This window comes from Lithobates pipiens, unplaced genomic scaffold, assembly GCF_037356315.1.
Source record: "Lithobates pipiens isolate NorthernLeopardFrog02 unplaced genomic scaffold, aLitPip1_a1.2 Scaffold_23, whole genome shotgun sequence".
NCBI lineage: Eukaryota > Metazoa > Chordata > Amphibia > Anura > Ranidae > Lithobates > Lithobates pipiens.
Window position 1 is genome coordinate 153,995,106 of NW_027507785.1, and position 17,391 is coordinate 154,012,496.

The 17,391-nt window shown below is 43.3% G+C and overlaps 1 protein-coding gene across 2 annotated transcripts in view; it reads right to left on the bottom strand.

The window, feature by feature from the left end:
• The window catches only part of IFT56 (intraflagellar transport 56), an 872,526-nt gene that overhangs the window by 798,126 nt on the left and 57,009 nt on the right, over window positions 1-17,391 (bottom strand). For both annotated transcript variants that reach the window (XM_077452501.1, XM_077452500.1), the window contains exon 3: window positions 8,725-8,817. In XM_077452501.1, the coding sequence (XP_077308627.1) occupies window positions 8,725-8,817 (93 nt within the window). The remainder of the gene's footprint in view (window positions 1-8,724; window positions 8,818-17,391) is intronic.

A 17,391-nucleotide genomic window follows, 5' to 3' on the forward strand; every position in this document is an offset into this window, starting at 1 on the left:
GGACTGTTTAGCATTTAAAATCCTGCATCAGGCAAGAATGGGACAGTCTCCCAAAACTCTAGCAACTGGTCTCCTCAGTTCCCAGACATTTACAAAGCATTGTTTAACCATTTACCCACTGGGCACTTAAACCCCCTTCCTAACAAGACCAATTTTCAGCTTTCGGTGCTCTAACATTTTGAATGACAATTACTCAGTCATGCAAAACTGTACCTATATGAAATTTTTGTGCTTTTTTTCATACAAATAGAGCTTTCTATTGGTGGTATTTAAATCACTGCTGGGTTTTTTTATTTTTTGTGCTATAAAAGAACAAAACTTCTGTAAAAAAATGTTTGCAAATTAGTCATTTTTCGTCATATTTTGGCCAAAATGTATACTGCTACATATCTTTGGTAAAAATAACCCAAATCTTGTATTTTATTTGGTCTTTGTGAAAGTTAGAGTCCACAAGCTATGGTTCCAATCTCTGAAAATTGATCACACCTGATGCACTGACGACCCATCTCATTTCTTGAGACCCTAACAAGCCAGGAAAGTACAAATACCCCCCCAAATTACCCCTTTTTGTAAAGTAGACATTCCCAGGTATTTAGTAAGAGGTAAGAGGCATGGTGAGTTTTTTTAAGTTTAAATTTTTTCCCACAATTCTTTGCAAAATCAAGATTTTTTTTCCACAAAATTGTTATATTAGCAGGTTATTTCTCACACACAGCATATGCATAGCACAAATTACACCCAAAAACAATTATACTGTTCCTCCTGAGTATGGCGATACCACATGTGAGACTTTTACACAGCGTGGCCATATACAGAGGCCCAAGATGCAGGGAGCGCCATAAGGAGGTTCTTGGAGCATAAACTACATACATAATTTCTTGACTACCTCTTACACTTTTGAAGGCCCTGGAGCACCAGGACAATGAAAACGCCCCAAAAATGACCCCATTATGAAAGAACACAACCCAACGAATAGTCTGAGGCATAATAAGTCTTTTGAACATGTCATTTTTTTCTACAAGTTTTTGGAAATTGTGTAAAGAAAATGAAAATGCTTCTGTTTTTACACAATATTTCTAACACACAGCACGTACATACCATAAATTACAAACCCAAAATAGATTCTCCTATTCCTCCCGAGTACCACGTGTGAGACTTTTCCACAGCCTGGCCATATAGAGAAGCCCAACATGCAGGGAGCACGGTCAAGTGTTCTAGGGGCATAAGTTTCAAATCTAATTTAACTACTTATGACACTTTTGTGAGGCATTGTAGTGGCATGGATGAGCATGAATGGAGATGGATGAGAACGGCTGAGTACGGCCGGGAACAGCCGAGTACGGCCGGGAACAGCCGAGTACGGCCGGGAACAGCCGAGTACGGCCGGGAACAGCCGAGTACGGATGGGATCGCTGGGTATGGCTGAGCATGGATGGATGGATGGACGAGTATTGCTGTGGATAGATGGGTGGCTGAGTATGGATGGATGAGTATGCAGAGTATGGATGGCTGAGCATGGATGGATGAGTATGCTGAGCATGGATGGATGAGTATGCAAAGTATGAATGAGTATGCAGAGTTTGGATGGCTGAGCATGGAGGGTTGCAATGGGCACATATCAGCACTGTGAGCACTACACATCCAGCCCACAGCATTGCAGCAGCAGCTGATCTCTCCCCTCTCTGTACCAATCTGTACAGAGGACAGAGAGGATACGGACGTGATGCCGGTTTGTTTACAAGTGATCGCTCCATCAAAGGTAAACGGCTGCTGTCAGTGGACATTTACCGGTCATGTATGTTCTCGGGGGAGTGCGGGAGCAAGATTCTGGGAGGACATCAATGTACACCCTCCCAGAGTTATAGAGCTGCGCTTTAGCTGTCATTCGGCTATGGCGCAGTCGGCAAGCGGTTAATGAAGAGGGGATGTTACACTGGCCCCGCCCTAACTTATTTTGAGACATGTTTCTGCAATCTGCCATTTAAATGGTATATTTTCACAGTTTAAACATTTGATATGTTTCTATTTTCTATTGTGACTAAAATATGGGTTTATGAGATAAGCAAATTATATCATTCTGTTTTGTTTTTAAACTGGCGATAAGTGCACTCTGCCACCTTTTTGTTCTGGTAACCGTTATCACGAAAAGTGAAGGAAATTCACAAATTTTCAGTGGTCCCCAGAACATGGGAAATCTTTCAATACTGAAAACTAGTCCTGGTGACTAAAGCCGCGTACACACGGGCGGACTGTATGGCCTACTTAGTCCGTCTAAACACATTTCAGCGGACAGTCCGCTCGTGTGTGGGCTTCAGCGGACTTTTTCAGCATGCAGTCTGGCGTACTAAGTATTTCGGATTTTTCGAAATTCTGTCCGTCATATTTTGGTTTCAGCGGACAATCCGCTCGTCAGTAGGCTAGTTCGACGGACTAAGAATGGCGCATGCTCAGAAAGGATTTACACGGCGGAAGGGTGCATTGCTGTGTATTGGACTTCCTATTTCTAGTCCCGTCGTACATGCTGTACACGTCATCGCGCAAGCTTTCGACGGACTGTTTGTGCATCCGTGTGTGGTCAAGTCCGTTCATTCGAAAGTATGACGGACTGTCCGTCGGATTGTATGACGGACTAAGTAGGCCATACAGTCCGCCCGTGTGTACGCGGCTTAAGAAATTCCCTCACCTTAGAACATGGATCTCAAATAGGTGGCCCTTCAGCTGTTGCGAAACTACAAGTCCCATCATGCCTCTGCCTGTAGGAGTCATGCTTGTAACTGTCAACCTTGCAATGCCTCATGGGACTTGTAGTTTTTTAACAGCTGGAGGGCCACCAGTTTGAGACCCCTGCCTTAGAAGGATTTCCTCTCACTTGATGTAGTAAAAAAAAAAAAAAAAAAAAAAAAAAAAAAAAAAAAGACAGGGGTTATAACCCTCCATTACTCCATTACCACCCCAAAAAAAGTCCTGCCTTCAGTTCTACTTTAAAACAAAGATGAAAAAACTCCTATGTACCAGTGTACACCACTGGTGCACACAAAGTACAGTATCCCTGAAGAAGTCAGTCAATGAACACAAAGTGTAGGGTGAAGCCCAAGTGGAGTTACCATGCTAGGGAGAAGCTTGGGTGTGCACACAGATCCACTGGAGTCCTTGCTCGGCAACCCTTGTGAATTGCACATGCTGTACTTTCTGTGCACTTATACGTGTAATTTTTTTTATCTTTGCTTTAATCAAGAAAGCATTATAGGATCTTTTTTATACTTCTTTCTGAGACATTTTAACCCGTTTGCTGGTTTCCATTTAAATCCTAAAAGGGTACAACTCTTCGTTTGCCCTTATTATTTGCATGAGGGCCATCGTCACATGCGAGTCTGTTTATGGAGCAGAAACAGGGAAGTTTAAATATTACTACTCTGATCCCTTATGAGAGATCTGATGTTACCTGTGGTTTATACCCCAGTCAGGGTCTCTGTATCAAAGAAGGCAGGCCCCGTTTTCAATGCTCCACTTATGCAGACAATTATTATCCAGTGCGCACACCACTCATTTCCCCATGTATAAGAAAAAGGAACCACCGTAGCGTAATACTGCAAACTACTTTAATAACCGGCCGGCTTGAATTTTTATTGTGTACGCTTTTTATACAAGAGACATGCAAGTGCAATATGGTTGTTATGGCTGGGGGATAAGCCACAGGCAACATGGGATCTCTCATAAGGGGATCAGAGTAGCTGGTAAGCGGCAGTATTGTCATTGGTGGAGGATCCCTTTACATTTCTATGGCACTTTTTCGTGAGTGTTGTGTTTAACATCACAGTGGAGGTCCTATGAAGCACGGTTGAATCTGGAGAGTGGACCGATTAACCCTTCATTCACAGAGTGTTATTTAAGAGACAATTTTTTGGCCTCTATGAGTTATTTGTTTTTTTTAAATGTTGTATTTGTATACATTTTTTTTATTATTATCTTTTTAATTTATACCACATGGGTTAACGTTATATGGTTATGGAATAAGGTTTATTCAAATGATTATTTATCTTTTTATACTATATGGGCTAAATACTATATAGTTTTTCACAAATTGTAGCGCAGCTCTTTTTTGATATGTAATGAAGTGAACAGCCGCAGGTGATACACAGAGATGAAACAAATCTCCCTACATAAAAGTTTTTTTTTTTTTTAATCAAGTTTTATTTTGTCCATATTGCATATATGTTATGACATACATTTTCAGGGTATAATAAATATCAAAGAATTGTCAATAATAATTGTATAGTTGTCGTAGAACTTTGTTGCCGTATCATGCTCATATGCAAAATAAAAAAGTTCTTCAGGGTGTGACCATGTATTTGTTCTTATTTCCCATGGGATTTGTGATCTGCAGTCCACTGACTCTCTATTGGGCGGTGTACGATTTATGCTATGAATAGGTGTCAGATTCTTGCAGCCACCTGTCCCTGATCTTATAGTATTTAGCAGGACACCCTCTTTTCGTATATATCATTTTTTGTATGGAAGGGTATTGTTTATTTCAACCTTCCATTCTGTGATTCTCGGGGGATGTGTTCTCATCCATTTCCTAGCCATTACATTCCGTGCCAGAAACAGCGTCTCGTGTAGGAACGTCTTTGTGTACTCATCAACAGAATTGAGTAATATCCCAAGGAGGCACATTTTTGGGGTCCAGGGTTGCTGGAGAGCTCATGTGTCATGGAGGAATGTCACCACCTGTGTCCAAAGTCCCTGTATTTTGGGGCATGACCACAGTAGGTGAATAAATGTGCCAACCTCCTTCCCACACATTTGGCATAAGGTGGACTGAGAGTTCCTATATCTAACTACCCTTAGGGGGTGAGGTATGCTTGATGAATTTTGTAGATTTTGGTTAGTCTATCAGAGAGTTTCCCATTGCCCTCTCCCAGCGGGGCTTGAGGGCGTATGCTAATTTAGTGGCCACTGGGGTGGTTGAGTATGCTGTAGAGCGCCGATATTAATTTTTGGGGATCTGTGTTTTTTACTATTGCCATGATGATATTCAGAGTAGGTTGGGGAGGGGATGTTGGGATTTGAATTTGGGCCACATGTTTGACTTGCAAAAATATGAAGAGCATGTGACTGGGGAGTGTGAATTCTTCTTTGATTGTGTTAAAGGTTTTGAAAGTTCCATTTGTGGTTAGTTGATGCAGGTAAAGAATTCCATGAGTAAACCAAAGGTCCACATCAGGCACTTGCATGAATTTGGGTACATTTTTATTATGCCACAGTGGGGTGAAGTCATTGTGTTGAGGAATCTCCAATTTAAAGGAAGCAATATCCCATATGCATCTGTAATGATGTAGCAGGGTTTTCTCATTACTCCGTAGACCTGTGTTGCTGGAGGATTTAAGGAGGGCCTCTAGGGATTTAAATGCCTACAGAGGTAAATATATTGGGGTATGCAAAATTACATATAGTATTCTGGGTAGAAGAATAATTTTAATTAGATTTATTCGACCCCATACCCCTAGTGGTAGGCGGGCCCAAGTCCTAAGTTTGACTTCTCACGTGGGATATGAGAGGTTCTATATTTAGGTGGACATAGTCTGCTGGTGTTTTTAAATCGTTTTCCCCTGAGGTATTTGATGGTACTGACTCGCTGGAGTGGTAGACTGGCCTGTGACTAAGTTGGTGGGAAACAGTCTATTGGCAATATTTTAGACTCCTACCAGTAGATTTTTAAACCAGAAAAAGTCCCAAATTGTTCAATTGTCTGCAGTGCTATACTTAGAGAGGGGCCCAGGTCTGCCAAGTATAGCAGTGTATCGTCTGCGTACATACTGATATTTTCGGTCAGAGTGCCGGAGCACATTTGCTTGATTTCTGGATTATGTCACGGTACTACTACAGTGAGCCCACAGGCAAGCAGGTGACACAGGATCCCCCAGGGCATGGAGTCTAAGGGCCAGCTGGTATTCTGCCAGGGACCCCCTCACGAGGGTTTGGGCTTAGCTGCGTGCTGACCCCAGGCCATGACCCCGAGTTCACCCTGCATGCTAAGGGAGTAACAGAAGACACAGTCAAACAAGGATGGATGGATGAAGCAAAGGAGAGCTGGATAGCGAGCCAAGGTCAAGGTGGACTGCAGACAATGTAATCAGGACAAGCCAAGTCAGTACACAAGAGATCAGTTCGAGAGGTCAGGTTAAAGAAAGTTACACAAGGGGGCCTCAGAAACAAGCATTGCTCAAGCAACCAGAAGCTGATCTGGAAGGAATTTAAACAGAAGCACATGGGGGGGGGGCTGGACAGGAAGTAGCAGGAAGGAATGATATAATTAAACAGTTGGAGCCGATGACACCCATAACTGCAGAGTGCAGCAGAGCTGAACACAAGCTAGTGGAACAACAGGTGCCAGCCGACCCACAGCAGTAAAGATAAGACACAGATCAGCTCCGCAGCTGATCTGTGACAGATTATCCCATGGTTCTGCTGCCAAAGCATATAGAAGTGGTGATAGGGGGCAGCCCTGCCTTGTGCCACTACTGAGGTCAAACTACTCGGAGGGCCATCCGTTTCTTACCACCTTGGCCGTGGGTGAGTGATAACTGTTCAACCCATTTGATGAATTCTAGTCCAAAGCCATATCGCTCCAGGCATTTCCATAAGTACTCCCGCTCCACAGAATCAAAGACTTTAGCCATATCTAAAGTTACTACCACCCGGGATCCAGCTTCTACATGTGTGGCTTGCATATTAATAGTTTATATAGGTTAAAGGAGGCGTTGCGGCCTGGCATGAATCCTGCCTGGTCTGCATGTATCAGAGAGAGAATGACTTGATTCAATCCCAATACCTTGGCTAAGATTTTTTATATGTACTTGAAGTAAGGAAATAGGGCGATACGATTCTGGATAACCCAGATCTTTCCCCTGTTTAGGGATAAGGACTACCATGGCCTCTCTCATTGAATTTGGTAAAGAAAAGGTCTCAAACAACTGGTTGTATAGCATGAGTAGTTTTGGAGTAATTAATATGCTGAACTGAGAGTAAAACTCAATTGGGAGGCCATCTGAGCCCAGGGACTTGGATCTAGCAAAACTAGCCATAGCAGTGGCTATTTCTTCTGTAGTAAGGGGTGCTTCAAGGAGGTCAATTTGGTCATTCGTCATTTTCTAGAAAGTATTGTTTCCATAGATTTGGGAGCTCATTGTCTTCCGGCAGTAGTGACAACCAAAACGGTTTTAGGCACCAGTGAGCCCCAATATGGGCTGTGGTCAGACAATAGTCTTGGACAGAAGGCCATGTTCAATATCCATGGCGCTAGGGTTCTTGACACAAAAATAAAATCAATACAGGACATGGAGTTGTAGGAGGAGGAAAAGCATGAGGCCCTTGTGTGCGGGAATTTGTGACACCACATGTCTATTAGGTGGAAGGTGGAAATAATTTTTGAAAATTATGTCTCCTCAGCACCCACCCCTGCCATCTGCGTGGCCTGAAGTTTGTCTAAAGCAGGCCGTAAGGTGGTGTTAAAGTCCCCCACCCATACCCCTGATGTTGTGGGATAGCGGGTCATGAAGGCAAGTTCCTCCATGATTATGGTTATACTGAATGGAGGGGGTATGTAGAAAGCCATAACGAGAAACTGTTCGTGTATAGCTTGGCATGGAGAAACACATACCTGCCCTGTGAGTCTGATTACCTCACACAACTCAAAATGCACCGACTTGGCTATTAGTATTGAGACCCCCCCTACATAAGTTTTACATGTATATCTTCTGTCTTCACCTTTATATATGGTTTAGAAAGTGCACATCCTGTTATAATTTTGTCTTCCAGATTCCCCTGTAGGAGTGGATTATTTCTAGACACTATGAGGCAGCTGTTTGGAGGAAAGGCACACATCCTGTGCCCACATGTGAAGAGGTTGCCGGTGAATCGTTTAGCTGTGTGCTAATCTATTTGCTAATCTATTTATAGCAACCTCCCCAACACACACTTTTATCTCCCGTCTCTAACAGAAGAACGGAGCAGGACAAAACTACAGGACTTAGATCTTTGAAGAGAGATAAAAAAAATAATAATAATACTGCAGATATATGTGCCCAGCTCAAATTTCATGAATCTGGTTTACATCCACTTTAACTCAGCAATTGTAGGGTAAGGTAACCTACACTGATGTTGTTTCTTGGGTTTAGATATGCTTTAAACACTCTGTATTTCCAAAATTTTTGACTGTTTTTTTATTTTTACAAGTAATACAAAATTATAATAAAATATGAGATTATAAACTTGCAAATTATTCATTTATTTTAAATCCTTCCTGTCTGCCCCTTTAACTGGGCTTGTATGTCCAGGGGGTAGGAAGGTCTGCTTAGTCATATGACTACTGTGATTATGTGACCACTGTGACAGTCAATCAGGAGTTGGTCCCACCGGTTTCTGATCTTTAGTACAAACCAAAGCTGCCCTTGACAGCTTGGTCTCTGTGCTGGGAGAGGGCAGTGAGCGCAAAGAAACATCTGCCGCCTATAGATGCATATGTGCAGCATGTGGGTGTTAAAAGCCCACCCTTTTTTGCCGCCATACATATGCATTACATGGGTGGCTAGAGGTTAACCAAAAACCATATAGTTTTCTTTTAAGAAAATAACCACTGTGAGACCAAACTAGAATTTGGCCTTTGTTTAACAAGGCTTCCCAAGATTATATACATCAGAATGATATTGCTTTAGTAGATGATACCTCCAAAGACTTTTTGTAGTCACCCAGATGAAATGAACAGTAACCAATCCACAAGTCTGTGTCTTCTTCACTCTCCCCAGCTTGACGTTTGAACTATAAAGACAAATGCATTAATGTCTGTTAATGTTTTGTTTCAATTTTCTTTTTACTATTATCAACATTACTTTTACCAAAGCACATTTTTTTTGCAGCACAAGACAGAAAACTTTGTGAAAGGCAGTGTATTGTACTATAAGAACGCAAAAAATGATTGTGCACCACCACCCAGTGCTCCACAATTTGATCTGTGCCACAGATTTTAAAGTCAATGCAAAAAATATTCTAATCTTGGCTGCTGCTGCTTTTAGAGTAATAACAGATAATCCAAAAACATTCACCCCCTTTGTGATAGAGTAAACAGCAGCGATATCTCCCAAAAAAAAAAAAAAAAAATCTGTAACCGTGTTTCTAAAATAATCAAAATAAACATTAATTTCAATCATTTAATAAAGAATAAAAAAAATAGAAAAATTAAACCTGGAATAAAAAATACCCAGTGTTGTCCTAATGTGAAAAAAATATTGACCATAAAGTTCACATAGAAGTCCACTTGTAATAGTCCTAATGGACCCTGTGAAAGTCTTACCACTGTGCAATCTTCACACCATACCACATGCTTAACCACTTAAGCCCCGGACCATTTGGCTGGCCAAACACCAGACCACTTTTTGCGATCCGGCATTAACTTTTTGCTGTAATAAATATCACCCAAAAAAAAATATTTTTTTTTTCCCTCAGCGATCGCATCGGCTCAGGAAGCGGAAGGGGGGGGCAAAAGCGCCCCCTAGTGGCTGTTAATTTTACCGAAGTAACATAATGACAATACGCGCAGCCGAGCCATGTTGCCCAGTACAACTGCGGCGGCTGGTTGGCAAGCAGTTAACCAAGATTTGGTGTTTACAAGTTTAAAACAGTTTTTTTTTTGCTAGAAATGAGCCAGTGTTAATTTTGTCAGCAAATTTCGATTTAGTTTTAGTCTAAGCCCTTGTACACACGGTCGGACATTCCGACAACCAAATCCGTCGGATTTTGTCTGACGGATTGTGTCCGATGGATTTTGTCCGAAACTGTTGCATACACACAGTCGGACAAAGTTGTCAGAAAATCCGATCGTACTTAACGTGATGACGTTATTTCGTTTGGACGGGACTACGTTCAGGCTAGTAGCCAATAGCTTTGGTCTAGGAATTTGATCTGAGCATGCGTGGCACTTTGTCCGATTGGAATTCTCTACACATGATCGGACAAAGTCTGATCGGATCATGTTGTCGGAAATTTTTTTATAGCCCAGCTGGAAAATTTGGTCCGTCGGAAACAGTCCGATGGGGCCTACACACTTTCGGATTATCTGACAACACGGTCCTATCGGACATTGTCCATCGGAATGTCTGACCGTGTGTACAAGGGCTTAGTCTTAGGTCTAAAATGGCATTTTAGTTTTAGTCCCATTTTAGTCTTCTGCAATTGTTTTCGTTTTAGTCGTATTTAGTCGACTAAATCTCCAGTACATTTCAGTCGACTAAAATCTAATGGGTGTAATTAAATTGTAAAGCATTAGTTAACATTTCTCTATAATTTCCAAATTCATTATATACTGTTGGAGTGAAAAATCTTATATATTATTTAAGGTATTGAGGTATGAACATGCACTATAGACCAGTGTTAATTTTGAAGTCAAATTTCAATTTCGTTTTAGTCTTAGTCTTGACTAAAATGCCATTTTAGTTTTAGTCCCATTTTACTCATCTCAATTGTTTTAGTCGACTAAAATAGTATTCATTTAGTCGACTAAAATAGTATTCATTTAGTCGACTAAAATAGTATTCATTTAGTCGACTAAAATAGTATTCATTTAGTCGACTAAAATAGTATTCATTTAGTCGACTAAAATAGTATTCATTTAGTCGACTAAATTAACACTGCTTAGAACCCCCAAACATATTTTTTTTTCTAACACCCTAGAGAATAAAATGGCAGTTGTTGCAATACTTTGTCACACTGTATTTGCCCAGCAGTCTTACAAGCGCACATTTAAAAAAAAAAGAAAAAAAAACACTTTAACCACTTCAATACCGGACCATAGTCAAACGACGCCCACAGATGGGATCTCCCATCCTGGGTGGGCTTCATATGACGTCCTTGGTATTTCGCTGCTCCTGCGGGGGCCCGCAGTGCGGCGATCGTGGATGAGGTGTGTCCCTCGGACACAGCCCATCCCCGATCTGTGGGATTTTCATCCCCATCCACCCCCCCTCCCGATACACGTGACCGGCCGTGTCCAATCACAGCCGGTCACATGTACTGTGATCTAGGGCACATGCAGAGCGGCGATCGGGGATGCGGCTTGTCACCCTGACACAGCCCAACCCCGATCGCAGTAAAGAGCCAATGAAATTGGCTCTTTACCACGTGACCGGCTGTGTCCAAGCACAGCTGGTCACAGAATGTAAACAAACCGCGGTAACGAGATGTTACCGGGTTCTCCTCCTCACACACCGATAGTGTGTGAGGAAGAGATTACGGTAACATCTCGTTACCGCCTAGTGTACACACCAACACACACTGATTACCCCCCCAATAAAGAGGACCTGTCACCAGCAATCAAAGTACCTGTAATCACCCATCACACCCCATCTGAGTACCCGAGTACCTGTCCCAGCCCATCTGAGTACCCGAGTACCTGTCCCAGCCCATCTGAGTACCCGAGTACCTGAGTACCTGTCACAGTCCATCTGAGTATCCGAGTACCTGAGCACCTGCCAGCCCATCTGAGTACCCGAGTACGTGTCCCAGCTCATCTGAGTACCCGAGTACCTGTCCCAGCCCATCTGAGTACCTGAGTACCTGTCCCAGCCCACCTGAGTACCAGAGTACCTGTCCCAGCCCACCTGAGTACCAGAGTACCCGTCACAACCCATCTGAGTACCCGAGTACCTGTCACAGTTCATCTGAGTACCTGTCACAGTTCATCTGAGTACCTGTCACAGTTCATCTGAGTACCTGTCACAGTTCATCTGAGTACCTGTCACAGTTCATCTGAGTACCTGTCACAGTTCATCTGAGTACCCAAGTACCTGTCACCAGCCCGTCGGAGTAAATGTCAGCAGCCCGTCGGAGTAATGGAGTACCTGTCACCAGCCCGTCGGAGTAACAGAGTACCTGTCACCAGCCCGTCAAAGTACCCGAGTACCTATTTGCAGACCATGCCTCAGAATACACGTTGAGGTGTTTGTTTTCCAAAATTGGGTCACTTTTGTTGTAATTCCATTGTCCTGGTGCTCCAGGACCTTCAAAAGTGTGATGGGTAGGAATGAAATGAGATGTGTAATTTATGCTCCTAGAACGCCTGAAGGTACTACTTCCATTTTGGACCTCTGTGTATGGCCAGGCTGTGTAAGTCTCACACATGTGGTATTGCAATGCTCAGGAGGAGTGTCAGAATGTGTTTTGGGGTGTAATTTTTGCTATATATATGCTATGTGTTAGAACTATCTTATAAATGGACAACTTTGTGCAAAAAAAAAAAAAAAAAAAGATTTTCATTCTCTTTCCACGTTTTATGAAGACTTGTGTAAAAAATTAACTGTTCAAAAGACTCATAATGCTTCATAGAATATACTTTTGGGGTGTTTGTTTTCCAAAATGGAATCTTTTCTCAGGTCACTGGCCACTCCCTCCTGTCAAGTGCCCCCACAGCAAGCAGCTTGCTATGGGGGCACCTGAGCTGAGGCTCCGCTTATCCATTCAGAGCACGCCTAAGCACCACCCCTTATCTCTTTCCTCATTGGCTAACTGATTGATAGCAGCGGGAGCCAAATGGTACCACTGCCGTGTCTCAGCCAATCAGGAGGGAGCAGAACATATTCCGGAGGGTAGTATTGGGGGCATTAGTGGTAGGTTGACCACAGCACATAAACCCAAGGCAAGTATAGTAGCAAGTCCTAGTTGCAATCTTGGAACACCCAATAAGAGGATAATATGCGACCGGTCTACACTACATGGCATGTTCACCAATGCCAGGAGCATGGCAGACAAGATGAGTGAACTAGAGATACTATTGTACGAGGAGGATTTGGATTTTGTGGGAATTTCAGAGACCTGGTTCAACAGCTCTCATGATTGGCTGGCAAACATTCAAGGATATACCCTTTATCACAAGGATAGAGAGGGTAAAAAAGGAGGAGGGGTATGCTTATATATCAAGAATAATGTACAAGTGAATGTAATAGATGAAATCACTAAGGGTGCTAGGGAGAAGGTGGAATCTTTATGGGTAGAGCTCCAAAGGGATGAAGCTAAGGGGAAAATAATATTGGGAGTATGCTCTAGGCCCCATAACCTGAGGGAGGAAGGGGAGACTGATCTGCTATCACAATTTGGATTAGCAGCAAGAATGGGAAGTGTTATCATAATGGGGGATTTTAATTATCCAGACAGACTGGGCAGAGGGAACCGCGCATTAGTCTAAGGCTCGCCAGTTCATAAATGTCTTGCAGGACAATTTTATGGGTCAGATGGTAAACGCATCAACTATAAATAAAGCGTTACAGGATCTACTGATTACCAACAATACAGACCCGATAACAGATGTGGAAATACGGGACAATTTAGGAAACAGTGACCACAGGTGAATTGGCTTCTGTATAAATGACACAAATAGCAAACATAAGGGGAATACAAAGACGCTGAATTTCAAAAAGAGCCAACGTCCTTAAACTATGAACCTTACTAGAAGGAATAAATTGGGATAAAATCTTAGGAACAAAAGAAGGCGGAGGAGAGATGGGTTTGCTTTAAGAGCATATTAAATAAGGGTATTAGCAAATGCATCTCATTGGGTAATACATTTAAAAGAACGAACAAAAGTCCTGGATGGCTTAACTCCAATGTAAAAATGCAAAGGAGAAGGCCTTCAAAAAATACAAGGTTGAGGGATCATCAGCATACAGTCTTTATAAAGAATGCAATAAGAAATATAAGGGTGCAATAAGGACGGCTAAGATAGAACATGAAAGACACATAGCGGAGGAGAGCAAAAAAAAATCAAGAAATTCTTTAAGTATGTAAACAGTAAAAAAGGGAGGACAGACCATATTGGCCCTATAAAGAATGAGGAAGGACATCTGGTTACAAAGGATGGGGAGATGGCGAAGGTATTGAATTTATTCTTCTCCTCAGTCTTCACAAGGGAATCGGCCTTCAGTAACCAAAACTGTAGTGTTTATCCTTATAACACATCACAGGAATCACCTGCATTGTTAACAGAGGACAAAATCAAAAATTAGACTTGGGAAATTTAAAATTAATAAATCACGAGACCAGATCACTTGCACCCGAGGGTACTTAGGGAACTAGTAAGTAATTGCCAGACCATTGTTCCCAATTTTTACTGACAGTCTACTGACTGGAATGGTACCAGCCGATCGGAGAAAAGCCACTGTAGCACCAATATTTAAAAAGGGCCCAAAATACATCCCTGGGAATTACAGACCAGTTACCCTAACATCAATATTATGTAAACTCTTGGAGGGGATGATAAGGGGCTATATACACAAGATTTTAGCAATGAGAACGTTATCATTAGCAGTAATCAGCATGGATTCATGAAGAATCATTCTTGCCAAACCAATCTACTAACCTTCTATGAGGAGAGTTGCCAGTTAGATCAAGGAAGGCCCGTAGATGTGGTGTATTTGGATTTTGCAAAAGCATTTGACACAGTTCCCCATAAACTTTTACTGTACAAAATAAGGTCCCTTGGCATGGACCATAAGGTGAGTACATGGATTGAAAACTGGCTACAAGGGCGAATTCAGAGGGTGGTGATAAATGAGGAGTACTCGGAATGGTCAGTGGTGGGTAATGGGATCCCCCAGGGTTCTGTGCTGGGACCAATCCTATTTAAATTTGTTCATAAATGACCTGGAGGATGAAGTAACCAGTTCAATCTCTGAATTTGCAGACGATACTAAGCTAAGCAGGGCAATAACTTTTCCGCAGGATGTGGAAACCTTGCAAAAAGATCTGAACAAATTAATGGGGTGGGCAACTACATGGCAAATGAGGTTCAATGTAGAAAAATGTCAAACAATGCATTTGGGTTGCAAAAATAGGAATGCAATATATACACTGGGGGGGGGGGGGTAGAACCTCTGGGGGAATCTAGGATAGAAAAAGACCTGGGGGCCTAGTAGATGATGGGCTCAGCAATGGCATGCAATCTGCCAAGCTGCTGCTACCAAAGCAAACAGAATATTGGCATGCATTAAAAATGGGATCAGCTCCAGAGATAAAACAATAATTATCCAGCTCTACAAGACTCTGGTCCGGCCGCACCTGGAATATGCTGTCCAGTTCTGGGCACCAGTCCTCAGGAAGGATGTACTGGAAATGGAGCGAGTACAAAGAAGAGCAACAAAGCTGATAAAGGGTCTGGAGCATATTAGTTATGAGGAAAGGTTGCGAGCACTGAACTCATTCTCTCTGGAGAAGAGACGCTTGAGAGGAGATATGATTTCAATATACAAATACCATAAAACTTTTTCGCAAAAGGGAGTGTAACAAGACTCGTGGCCACTCATTAAAATTAGAAGAAAAGAGGTTTAATCTTAAACTACATAGAGGGTTCTTTACTGTAAGAGCGGCAAGGATGTGAAATTCCCTTCCACAGGCAGTGGTCTCAGCGAGGGGCATTGATAGTTTCAAGAAACTATTAGATAAGCACCTGAATGACCACAACATACAGGGATATAAAATGTAATACTGACATATAATCACACACATAGGTTTGACTTGGACTTTTTTCAACCTTACCTACTATGTAACTTCCGTGCTCTCAGCATTGTGTAAATTACCAAGTCTGACAGGCCTTGGTCCTTTTAGCACCTGGTTTTCAATAGCCATGCCATTAAAACCAGCGATGGTAAAGCAGGATGAAGTATCGGACCTTGCGATAGAAGGTCCTCTCGCAGTGGTAGCTGCCAAGGAACATCCGCCACCAGTCGTACTAGGTCGTCATACCAAGGATGCCAAGACCAATCTGGGGCAATCAGAATTACTGGAATCCCCTCGGCCTCCACTCTGCGCAGCAGACGTGGTAGAAGTTTGAGTGTTTGAGTGTGGGGGGGGGCATAAATCAGCTGATAATACCCCCATGGAGCCACCAGCGCGCCTGACGCATTCCACCCAGGGGTCTCTTGTCCTGGACACAAACCGCTACACCTTCCGATTGAGCTGAGAGGCCAAGAGGTCCACATCTGGTGTGCCCCACTTTAGGCAAAGGAGACTGAATACCTCCAAATGCAACAACCATTCCCCGAGTCCAGCATCCGACGACTTAGGTAGTCCGCCTGCCAGTTTTCTACGCCCGAGATGTATATGGCCGACAGGGCCAGCACGTGTCGCTCTGCCCACTGAAGGATGTGAGTGACCTCCCATGCTGCAGCTGAGCTCCTTGTTCCTCCTTGATGGTTGACGTACACCACCGCCGTCATCCGCCTGGATCCTGATCGGACGCCCTTGTAGCCTCATTGACCATGTGGAGAGGCAAAGCCTGATCGCTCGAAGCTCGAGCACATTGATCAGCAGTTGGGATTCTTCCCGTGACCAGGGCAGACTGTTCTCCCAGCAATCCCCCCCCCCCCAACCGGTCAGGCTGGCGTCCGTTGTGATCACCGTCCAATGGAGAGGAGGAAACGATCTCCCGGACCGAAGGGCTGGATACCTCAGCCACCAGAAAAGGGAATCCCTGACTAACTGGCTTACCTGAATTTGACAATCCAGGAATAATGGAGATTTGTTTCATTTTGACAAAATCTCCTTGTTCACGACTCTAAAGTGTACGGTACCGCCTCGAAAGTGATAAGCATGAGGCCCATAACGCGCATCAGAAGCGCAGCACCGACCACCTGCGGTTCATCAACAACTTCACCGCAGCTTGTCTGAAGGGACAACAGCATGCCCAGGTACTCCAGGTGGCAAGTCGGCACTAACACCAACTTCTTTAGGTTCAAAACCCAACTAAACTCCCAGAGACTCTGCATGGTGATCACTACATCCTCCCTTAATTCTGAGGCGGAAGCTTCTCTTAGAAGGAGGTTGTCTAGGTAACCCACAATTGCGATCCCATGTTGCCTTAACAGCGCCAGAATTGGAGCGAACACTTTGGTAAAGACTTGGGGTGCTGAAGCCAGGCCAAAAGGGAGAGCCACAAACTGACAGCGCTCTTCTGACTGCAAATCACAGAAACCTCTGATGCCTGAGGCATATGGGTACATGTAAATACGCGTCCTGGATATCCAGGAAGTCTCCCAGATGGATGGGAGCAAACCGATTCCATCCTCAACCTTTGCACTTTCACAAAGCTGTTGAGGGCCTTCAAGTCCAGGATTGGATGTACCCCTTCCTTTTTTGGGGAGTACAAACAGATTGGAGTAGAATCCCTGAAACCTTTCCAGCATCGGTACAGGTACTATCACCACGCGTAGTAGCAGGTCCTGCACTGCCCCGAACAGGGCTTCCCGATGAGCTGGAAGTAGAGGTAGGTTGGATGGAAAAAATCAGTTTGGTGGACAAGAAAGAAAGTATCCCAATGAAACCAGCTTGCAGACCCATTGCACTCCCAAAGGT